Source organism: Akebia trifoliata, unplaced genomic scaffold (genome assembly GCF_017979445.1).
Source record: "Akebia trifoliata isolate Shusen 1 unplaced genomic scaffold, ASM1797944v1 Contig01396, whole genome shotgun sequence".
NCBI classification, from domain to species: domain Eukaryota; kingdom Viridiplantae; phylum Streptophyta; class Magnoliopsida; order Ranunculales; family Lardizabalaceae; genus Akebia; species Akebia trifoliata.
This window is the reverse complement of record NW_028237688.1, coordinates 88,698-99,862: the sequence shown is the minus strand read 5'-3', so window position 1 is coordinate 99,862 and position 11,165 is coordinate 88,698. Positions and strand designations below refer to the sequence as shown.

Below are 11,165 nucleotides of genomic sequence, written 5' to 3'. Positions count from 1 at the left end.
ATTCTCACAAAGGTCGAAGATGAAAGGTTTTGGAGATAAAATCAAGGGACCTTTTTTGCTAGAGATTATATAAAGATGATTAGGTGCATTTAGGTCATTTATTTTAGTCTCTTACACAATACCTAAGTCAAAGGTGTCTTGTCTAAATCACCTTAAACAACGCGGCAGATTAACTTGATCTCATTTTTTGAAAAAAGGAAAAAATACGGGAAGACTGTGTAAACAAAATGACAAATTGACTTATTGACCATCACAAATCTTCGTAAGATTTTTTTTATTTTGCCGTGTAAGAAATGCTAAGAATCAAATCACTTAAGTAACTTGGGGTATGATAAATAATTTAAGAAATTGATGTGTAATGCCACTAACAGTTTCACTTAAATAACTTCTAAATTGAAAGAGATAATTTTGTCCTTTTATGATTGATATCTTAAAGAGATATTCGATCATCAAATCACGTTAATTGTAAGAAAAATAAATGAATATTTTTGTTATTTTCAAAATAAATTAAATCTCTTGTTAACTTCACCGTTGTTTTTACATGTATAAGGAACTCAAAGAGCTCATGTCAACTTATTGAAAACATAGGGGTCTCTCTAATATTCACCAAAACATAATGGAGTATGTCAAAATTACAGGAAAAAATAATAATAATTACGCCAATGTCTATCAATAATTTGAAGTAGAAATTTCAAAAAAAACACGGAAAGATTTTTTTTAGTGGGTTGGGGAAGATTCTTTGCTTCTTCCTTGTCACATCAGGAGAGTTAGTTGTACACGTTTTCTCTTGTACTTGTAATAAAACGTTGAATTTCAGGCTCTTCTATTTATAAATCCTCCATTGCTTCCTTAGTAATACAAGACTTGAGTTTTTTGAGACATAAAACCACCATTCCATGATGAGGTTCCTTAATTTTACGGTTGTGTTACTATTGTGCATCAAGTTCAGCTGGTGCATTGAACAAGAAAATTCTGGTTTGCATTGCTTCGAAAGCGAGATAAAAGCTCTTCTTCAGTTCAAACAAAGTCTAATAGATCCTTCAAATCGTCTCTCTTCTTGGATCGGAGAAGATTGTTGCACATGGAAAGGAATTGGCTGCGACAATAGAACCAGACACGTTGTCAAGCTTGATCTCCGGAATCCATTTCCATTTGACTGGGACCGTTATGAAGAAACTGGCTCAGACGCCATATATAGTAAGTCATGCTTGGTGGGGAGGAGTGAGGTAAATCCTTCACTTGTAGAGTTGAAACATTTGAATTACTTGGACTTAAGTTGGAACAATTTCTCTAGAATCAAAATCCCGAATTTCTTTGGATCCTTTCATGAATTAACGTATCTCAACCTCTCTGCTTCATTGTTTGTTGGAGTTGTTCCCCAAAATCTTGGAAATCTCTTGTCCTTGTGTTCTCTCGATCTTAGTACTCCCAATCCTTATTATTATGATCAGTTGAGTGTTGAGAATTTGCATTGGGTCTCTCATCTTTCTTCTCTCCAAAACCTTGACATGAGCTTTGTGAACCTTTCCAAAATCGGTGATGATTGGCCACAAGTAATCAACTTGCTTCCTTCTTTATCAGAGTTGAGTTTGTCTGGTTGCCGACTTTCTAAACTTCCTTCCACTCCTTCATCATATGTCAATTTTACGTCTCTTTCCACTCTTCATCTTTCCAACAATGATTTTCAAGGTCCAATCCCAAATTCACTTTGGAACCTGACTACTTCTCTTAAATTCCTTGATCTTTCGTACAATCATTTCAATTCTAATCTTCCCATTCTTGATGATGTCAGGAATCTATCCAACTTAGAAACATTGGATTTGTCATACAATAATCTCAATGGGCATTTGCCTGATTGGTTGGGCCAATTAAAGAATCTAAAATACCTTTCTCTTTCATTCAACTCATTTAATGGTCTGATCCCAAATTCACTTTGGAACCTGACTACTTCTCTTAAATTCCTTGATCTTTCGGAAAATCATTTCAATTCTAATCTTCCCATTCTTGATGATGTCAGGAATCTATCCAACTTAGAAACATTGGATTTGTCATACAATAAACTCAGTGGGCATTTGCCTGATTGGTTGGGCCAATTAAAGAATCTAAAATACCTTTATCTTTCATCCAACTCATTAAATGGTCTGATCCCCACATCCCTTGGGAGATTGTCAACCTTGAGTACATTATATTTGGATAGAAATCAATTGAATGGTGTTCTATCAGAGGTTCACTTTACTAAACTCTCAAAGTTAGAATATTTTTCTATCAACTACAACTCTTTGGTTTTGAATGTGGGATTTAACTGGGTTCCTCCTTTCCAACTTAAAGGCATTTATATGTCTTCTACCAAAATAGGGCCTCTGTTTCCAAAATGGCTTCGAACTCAAACGAAACTTCTCGAATTGGACATCTCGAATGTTAAAATTTCAGATTCCATACCAGATTGGTTTTCCAAGCTGACTTCCAATATATATTTATTAAATGTCTCTCATAATCAGATATATGGTAAAGTGCCCAATTTTTCAACGTCAAGTAGGGTTCATGAATTGGATTTAAGTTTCAACAAATTTGAGGGTCCCTTACCACAATTCCCTTCCAATGTAGAGATATTGGATCTCTCCAACAACTTTTTCAATGGTACTATACCCATTTCAGTATGTGCCATGAAATTCCTGCGTGCTCTTGTTCTCTCTAAAAACCATTTGTCTGGAGATCTTCCTCAATGTTGGAGTAGTGTACCAGAATTGGAGGTTATGGATTTATCATCGAACCATTTATCAGGAGTTATTCCAAACTCGATAGGTCATCTGTATTTCCTAGAGTATTTACACTTGAGCAAAAACAATTTTCATGGAAAGCTCCCCTTGGCCTTGAAAAAGTGTACAAGTTTGTTGCTTCTTGACCTTGGTGAGAATAACTTATCTGGAAAAATACCTATATGGATTGGAAATGATCTATCATTGTTAAGAATTTTAAGGCTAAGGTCAAATATGTTTGGTGGTAACATTCCTTCTCAATTATGCCATCTAACTAGTCTTCAAATAATGGACCTTGCAAGTAATAATCTATCTGGAAGCATCCCTCGTTGTTTTGGCAATTTCAGTAGCATGGTTTCTGGTCAAACAAGCGAAATAGATGATTATATCCTGTCCTCGGATTTCTTTTATGAGAACCAATTGATGGAAGTCATGAAAGGAAGAGAACTTGAATATATAAGGATACTGTCACTTGTCATCAACATGGACCTTTCAAGTAATAATTTGGTTGGAAGGATCCCCAAAGAGTTAACACACCTTGCTGGATTAATCGGTTTGAATCTATCAAACAACCACTTGTCAGGACGCATCCCTGAGAAGATTGGTGAGTTAAGATCATTGGAATCACTTGATTTCTCCAGAAACAACCTTTCAGGCACTATTCCACAAAGCATATCGAATTTACTCAGTCTAAGCCATCTAAACTTATCGTACAACAACTTGAAGGGAAAAATTCCATGGGGCAACCAGCTCCAAACGCTTGATGACCCATCCATTTACAGTGGCAATCCTGAACTCTGTGGATCTCCACTAATGAAGAAATGCCCGGGAGATGAACCAGATAATTATCCGACATTTGCTAATGGAGATGGAAAAGTGGATGGAGGAGATCAGTCCAAACTAGATTGGTTTTATGCTGGACTGGGATCAGGATTCGTGATTGGATTTTTGGGAGTTTGGAGTGTTTTATTATTCCAGAAGACTTGGAGATACGCATATTTTCGATTTCTTGAAGATATCCACGACAAGCTGTTTGTGATGATAGCGATGGGGGTAGCTCGGTTGAAGAAGAAGCTCAAGATCAATTTGGTTCAAAATTGAAAATCATACACTCCATTTGTTTTTCACTGAGGTACTCTGTCTCTCTCTCTCACACACACACATTCATAACTTGTGGTGGCTCATGTTCACTCCACTTGTTTATGTTCTTAAAAATATGCATTATGTTTAATTGCTTTATAGATTATAGTTATCTTTGGATATCATTTCACAAATTTCCTATGTACATTGGTGCTTTATGTAGAGTTTGTCATTTGGGTCTTGCTAGGTATGCTTATAGGGTTGTCAATGGATTGGATCAGACCCAAAATCCGATCTGTTCCAATAACTTTGGATTTGGATCAATGATTTAGATTCCAACAAGGTTCCGATATGTTATCTTATTTGATCTAATATGGATTGACCATGTCCCAATCCATAAAGAGCCCGATCGGATATTTATCAGATCAATTCTGGATCTGAGCCAATCCTTATCAGATTGATATCAAATTGACCCCGATCCGATCCGATCCATTGATAGCCCTAAGTATGGTTGCAAAAGTTGGTAAATTTTTTATTTTTTGTATCATGATAGATTTGTAATATAACAAAATATTGCTGAAATTCTTACGAACATTGTCAGGATTGGTGACATTCTGTCTATCGGTGAAGGCATAGAATTCATTTCTTATGATTTAATATGTGAGCCATTAGACTTCACTCCCACGGAGGATTGGTAAGTGGGCATCTCAAGGATAGTTTTCTTTTTTTCGTTTTAGAGATTTCATTGACACGCAAACTTTTACTTACAACACACCAATCCTTCGCTTGTCGTTGTTGGTGTTGTTGCAGGGGCTTGGTTGATTTCTTCTTTGGCATGGCTTCTCATTTGGGTGTTGTAGGATCTTTTTTCTATGATGATCACTCAAATGTAATAATTTCAAAGAAAATTGGGAATTTTTATGGAGTATTATAGGATGCACTATAATAAGGTGTAGTGTGATACATCAAATCATGTTCTTATGAGAATTGGTATGAAGATTTATATAAACATTAGGGTGGTTCATATAATTCCACAATTAAGAGAATCAATCCAATTCATTACTAAATCAAGATTTATTACAATTTTTTTTCACAATTAATCTGCATATATAGAAAAATGGGTAAAATTCGAAAACAAGTATACATCACATTCTAATAAATCAAGAACATAACACTGATATCATCTTATGTGATCTTATTTTTATTTCCCATAAAGGGAGATCTCTGTGTTTGGTTCAAATCTAGAGATATGGCAATAGGAATGTAGGAGTTGAACTTTGGAGTTTGTAATCAAGTTAGAACTTTTTGAGAATTAGAAAGTTTTTTTTTGTGGAACGAAAAATAGTCATCTTCTTCCTACAAAGAAGAGGGGAGAAAATTCTCTCCTTACACTTAGATTCAGTGATTCTCACAATTGTATCAATTCTCTACAAATCCCAAAATTTTACCTTATGTTTGATTTATATCACTTGGGTTGCATTGGTTGTTGGAATCAAAATTTGACATTTTTCAAGGGAATTTCTAATGAAACGAAGAACTGCATAGAGATCAAAAAGAAAACTAAAACAAAAAAAGAAGAGAATTTTTCTCCCCTTAATGATTCCAATGCCTTCCTATATTTAACTGATGAAGTGCTTTTCAATACCACATTTGGGATGATGGGAATGGCGTTTCATCCAAATTTTGCACAGAATGGCCACTTCTTTGTTTCAATTAATTACGATAAAGTCCAATCAGGACAATGTTCTGGAAAATGTTCTTGTAATTCAGATACGAATTGTGATCCTTCAGAGCTTGGTCCTGATAATGGGGTCCAAACGTGCCAATATCATAGTGTTATTGCGGAGTATAGTGCTAATGGTACCACAACTCAAGATTCCTTGGTACACATTGATACACTTTTCCATGGAATATCTGTGACAATTTTCATTAGTGGATTTAAATTTAATTCTTCCTTGATCTGTTTTTTTTTTTTGTTTTTTTTCTCAGAAAATAAGTGCCAATCCATCAGAGGTGAGAAGGATATTTACGATGGGTCTTCCATTTACGGGTCATCATGCAGGGCAGGCACTCTTTGGACCTGAAGATGGGTATTTATATTTTATGATGGGAGATGGTGGAAGCAAAGGCAATCCCTTTAATTTTTCCCAAAACAAGAATTCCTTTCTTGGAAAGATTATGAGGTTTGAAATCAACAACATACCAAGTGAGTTTTAGGACAGAACCCTCTGCATCGTGGGGTGGGTTTATTCTTATTCTTGTTGTCAAGTTTACTAAGATGCCAAGTTATGCATATTGATAAGTGTTGAGTGTATATTTTCCTCTATCATACCCCAGTTGAGACCCGAGACCCTCTTATATTCATAGTTCTCCCCCTCCAACATATCAGTCTTTCGGAGTAGTTGGTTAGTTAACATGTAAGTGAGTCTTAGGAAAAAACCCTCAGCATCGTGGGGTGGGTTTATTATTATTCTTGTTGTCAAGTTTACTAAGATGCCAAATTATGCATATTGATGAGTGTTGAGTGTATATTTTCCTCCACTCGCGGGTGTGTCATACCCCAATTAAGCCCCGAGACCCTCTTATATTCATAGTTCTCCCACTTTCCAACATATTTGTCTTTCGGAGTAGTTGGTTAGTTAACATGTTATCAGAGTACTAGGTTCGTACAGGTGACGGGTTCGATTCTTTCCACCGTTATGGGTGAGGGGGAGTGTTGAGTGTATATTTTCCTCTACTTTCGGGTATGTCATACCTCAGTTTAGCCCCGTGACCCTCTTATCTTCATAGTTCTCCCCCTCTCCAACAGATCAGTTTTTTGGAGTAGTTGGTTGGTTAACAATAAGGACACTAGTAAGGGACTTGCTTTCCAAAAATCCAAGTCACAACAGATCAGTTTTTTGGAGTAGTTGGTTGGTTGACAATAAGGACACTAGTAAGGGACTTGCTTTCCAAAAATCCAAGTCACAGATAAGGGCATGAGTATCTCAGCCATTACCTTGACGCCATCCTTTATATTTTAGCTTTTAAGCTAAGTATCCTGTTTTTTATTTGTTTTGTTTACATAATGACAAATATAGTGAAACTTGTATGTATTGCTAAGCTTTTAGACACGATAACTTTTAGGCGTTAAAAAAGTAACCGATAGTAGAATAGGAAACAAGGAAAATCTAATGTAGAAATATACTTTTAGTATCTGGTATTGTTTTCGGTATCCCAATATCATATTGGTTTCCAGTTTATTTATTTATTTGTTGATAACTATATTGCTTCCCAATTAGATACTCATAGTTTATGTATATTATTTAAGAATGTTGGACCTATGGCTCCTTCTATTTGCTTAATTTATGTTTCTTGCTAAAGCTAAAAGGATTGTTGAAAAGTATTTAATAAATTTGAAATGCTTTCATTTTATTCATTGATGAACATGATCGTTGCTTTTCAAAATTTGGAACATTTGAGCTCCAGATCTGTTTATCTATGTAAGAAAAACAACCTTGGAATAAAAATAAAATAATTATAAGGTTTAGATTGTACCAAACTCCGAGAAAATCTAAGAGCAGGTCCGTTAGGTGATAAACTAGGAGAAAAGTTGATTGCGATGATTGGGGCATGTTCAACAAAGGCTGATTACAACCCAAAGTTCTAAATGAGCGAGATGAAGGCCTAAAAGAATGTGGATTGAGATAGTAAATGAATATATGCACGCACTTTCAAGTTTCAATAACAAAATATGTGGCTTTGGACAGAATTGAATGGATGAACATGATTAGTTGAGCCAATCCCAATACTGTTATCGATTTAGTCTTGGGAAGAAAATTTTTGTGCAAAACAGTTTAGAAAGATATTTTTCTCTCTGTTGTGTGAACTTAGAAGAGTTGACCAACTGTCCACCTGTGTTGTAAAGCTGTCATTCATCTTTGTGATGCTTGTGAGGCTGGGATTCATCCCTGTGAATCCTGAATTCACGAGAACACGATAAGTTGTTCTCGCAAAACCTTGGATCCGGACAGTGAAAACAACTAGAAATGGTCCTAGACTATTTTAGACTAAAACTAGATGATTTGGGCATTCTGTAATGGAGTTTATGTATTTTTGTCTCCATGTGTTGTGCAAGCATGAACATTTATTGGATTAGGCTTGGTGGAATTGTGTATGTGTAGCCACGCATTTTTGTAATGTTGATTCTAATAAATTGTTGTAAGAAACTTGAAGTGGAATGATTTTTTTTTAATACCATTTCTAAGATGGTTATTTCTAATTTTATTTTATTTTGTCATTTATATTTCATAAACATTTTTTTTAATGTTCCATCATTGCCATGTATCTCTAGGTGCCAAAGAAGTAAATGATCTTGATCGGTGGGGAAACTATTCTATCCCAAGTGATAATCCATATTTTGAGGATAAGAAATTGCAGCCTGAAATTTGGGCCGTAGGGTTGAGAAATCCTTGGCGTTGTAGTTTTGATTCTGAAAGGCCTTCCTACTTTCTCTGCTCAGACACTGGCCAGGTTTCAAATTATTTTCTTTTGATTATCTTTGACATGTCTAAAGCCTTCTCCAAATATATTTCTTGATATGAGAAATTACAGCACAAAATTCTTTATAGGGGCGCATATTGGTCCGGTTCAAATCGAGAACCAAACCATTAGCTTTGGGTTGGGTTGGTTTGGAATAAGTAGTGATTCGGTTCTGGGTTAAGAAAATAGAGAACCGATCAATTTTGTTCGATTCTCGGTTCAAAGCTTGTATAGAACCAAATCAAAATGAGAACCGAACCCTTAATGATTTACTACTTTCAAGTGTTAGAACATCAGGACTTTTCTAATGGATAGATTATTGACTTTTTTGATGGATATGTGAATGTCTTATTATATGACGTTTCATGTACACTAACTGTTTGTTTTTTTTTTCATTAAAAATATGGTTGCTTCCAAGCAAGTTTATATGATATCGACAACCTATAGAACCAAACTGACCTTAGTTCGGTTATATGAGCAATTCGGTTCGGTTTGGTTCCAATTTGACCCCAAACCAAACGAAGTTTCACCCTTAGTTCATTATGTTAATGTTCACATGATCCCTACAAAATTGTCTATTAACAGGGCAATTGTACTTGTAACCCAAAGATCATGTCAATATGATTACTTCAATTGTCTGAGCCCCACATTAATCAAGTTATTGTGTTCTAATGTATGCTTTCCCTAAGGATTCTATTTTCCTCATTACCAATTTGTTCGATGCTTACGGTTTTTAGTCTAATAGGACAAATATGAAGAAGTCGATATCATCACTAAGAGTGGAAACTACGGATGGAACATTTACGAAGGTTACAATCTTTTCAATTCTTCAGAGCCCCCTATAGGAAATACATCTACTAATTCCATAAATGCCATCTTCCCTGTAATGGGATACAGCCACTCTGACGTAAATAAGAGCGAAGGGTCTGCCGCAATTACGGGTGGTTATTTCTATCACTCCATGACTGATCCATGCATGTATGGAAGGTGAGTTGAGCCCTTTATGTCCATCTAATGGTGATTGTATAGTCTTGAATAAACTTGTTATTGATCCTTTTAATATATGGATTTCTAGATACTTGTATGCAGATTTGTACGCTCGTTCTCTATGGGCAGCTAATGAGAATCAGGAAACCAGTGGGAACTTCACTACTACTATGATTCCTTTCAGTTGCGCTCCTGACTCACCGATCCAATGTGACTCGTTAGCGGGAAGTCCTCTCCCTTCTCTTGGATACATATTCTCGTTCGGGGAGGATAACAGGAAATATATTTTTCTTTTAACTAGTAGTGGTGTATACAGAGTGGCTCATCCAAGTCGTTGTCATTACACGTGTTCTAAGGAAAATGTTACGGATCTTAGGAGCCCTGGTCCTGGCTCTTCCCCTTCATCGGGGAATCGATTGGTGGGCTTGCAAAAGGAGCTTGTGTTGATGTTCTTTTCTTCCCTTTTGGTTTTAAAGGTTGTCTTTTTTTCTCTAGAGAGGAGATAGTGTCATAGCAGTTGATGTATTGTTTGGTTGAGGTGTCTCAAATATTTTGTTAGTTGGAGTCTTTCAAATAGTTCTTACACCGTTGGATCATTTACATGTGATATGATCTTAGGCATCCGTATCACCAATGCAAATCTATACGAAAGGGGGGGATCTCATTTGTAATTAAGTTTGAAGAGTGACTTGGGCTAAATTGGGTATTAGCTTGAGCGTGAGACATGGGCGTTATTTCCTCGAACATCGCCTCATATTAATGAACTAATCCTGTTTCAATTAGTACAATCTGGGAAGTTGTCTTAGATGAAGAGAGGAAGGATCACTTCCAAAGACTTAAGTGGGGACATTAGCAAGCATCAAAGTCATTTTTCTTACCTAAATACTCCAAAAAAGCAAGCTTATAAAAATTTTATTTACAAAACTTCCATTGCTCAAGGAAGACATTTAGGCCATTTATGTTAATATCTTAGAGTTAAGACCTAGGTCAAGGGGCATGTTGGCAGTTAGAGAAGACGGGGTATCTCTAATATCAACCAAAATGTGGAGAGGCATGTCTAAATCACCTTTGGTGACTTGGATGAAATTAGGGCTATTTTTTTTTTCTTCGTTTTGTTTAATTTAGATTATAGAATTTCTATTGCCACACCAACTTTTACTTATGAAATAATAATTAATGAAATTATACACCAACACCACACCTCAAATAAGATTAAAGAGACACCAATATTGCTTATTTGATTTGCAGTAAAATATGCCTGAAATCAACCTTACATGGGAATCGAAACTACCTCCTCTCACCTCTTTTGGAACCAAAACAATGGGTCTCAAACTCATTGAAATCTCCAATTTCTTTGATATTTTAGCATTTAATATTTTGAAGTCTTTTTTGTAATTTAGAATTTTAACTAATGTGAGATTAGGGGCGGAGCCAGGATTTTCTTCCGGAGGGTATACCGTTAATGGTAAGATTGAAGAGCTTCAAGATAACTGATTTGGGGGAGAAAATTCTAGAGTTTTTTTTTTTTTTTTTTTTCTTTGTTAGAGGTTGAAAAAAGGGCATTCTAGTCATTTCCTGGTACTCTATGAGAGAAGACTGAAATCAATGTAGACAATGTCATCAGTTTAAAACATAGAATATTTCAAATAGTTACCAAAAGAAAAATGCTGGAATGAGTATTTACTGCGATTCTCACAAATCTTATGTGGGATGTTCACATAACCATAGATGTTTTTTCTCGTGATACGAGTAAAAATCATTTACGATTATGTATGCATATCCACGTCAAAATTGTGAGGGTAGTAGTGTTAGACTGGTGAT

The 11,165-nt window shown here is 35.6% G+C and overlaps 2 protein-coding genes across 2 annotated transcripts; both read left to right on the top strand.

Moving 5' to 3' along the window:
- The first annotated feature begins 848 nt into the window (after nt 1-848).
- Nucleotides 849-4,390, top strand: LOC147380476 (receptor-like protein EIX1). The gene has a single exon (XM_086431665.1). The coding sequence runs from the start codon at nt 897-899 to the stop codon at nt 3,855-3,857; it is 2,961 nt and encodes a 986-aa protein (XP_086287791.1). The 5' UTR covers nt 849-896; the 3' UTR covers nt 3,858-4,390.
- On the top strand, nt 3,848-10,073 carry LOC147380475 (HIPL1 protein-like). The gene is made up of 7 exons (XM_086431666.1): nt 3,848-3,888; nt 4,438-4,530; nt 4,647-4,725; nt 5,826-6,042; nt 8,170-8,348; nt 9,103-9,344; nt 9,433-10,073. Exons 3-7 carry the CDS (start codon nt 4,672-4,674, stop codon nt 9,848-9,850), a joined length of 1,110 nt encoding a protein of 369 aa, XP_086287792.1. The 5' UTR covers nt 3,848-3,888; nt 4,438-4,530; nt 4,647-4,671; the 3' UTR covers nt 9,851-10,073.
- Nucleotides 10,074-11,165: the final 1,092 nt, after the last annotated feature.

Coding starts and splice junctions, on each gene's coding strand:
- LOC147380476 (XM_086431665.1), top strand. CDS start 897: ATGATGAGGTTCCTTAATTTTACGGTTGTGTTACTATTGTGCATCAAG.
- LOC147380475 (XM_086431666.1), top strand. CDS start 4,672: ATGGCTTCTCATTTGGGTGTTGTAGGATCTTTTTTCTATGATGATCAC. Junction 4,726..5,825: donor TCTATGATGATCACTCAAAT/GTAATAATTTCA, acceptor TTTTTTTCTCAG/AAAATAAGTGCCAATCCATC. Junction 8,349..9,102: donor TCTGCTCAGACACTGGCCAG/GTTTCAAATTAT, acceptor TTAGTCTAATAG/GACAAATATGAAGAAGTCGA.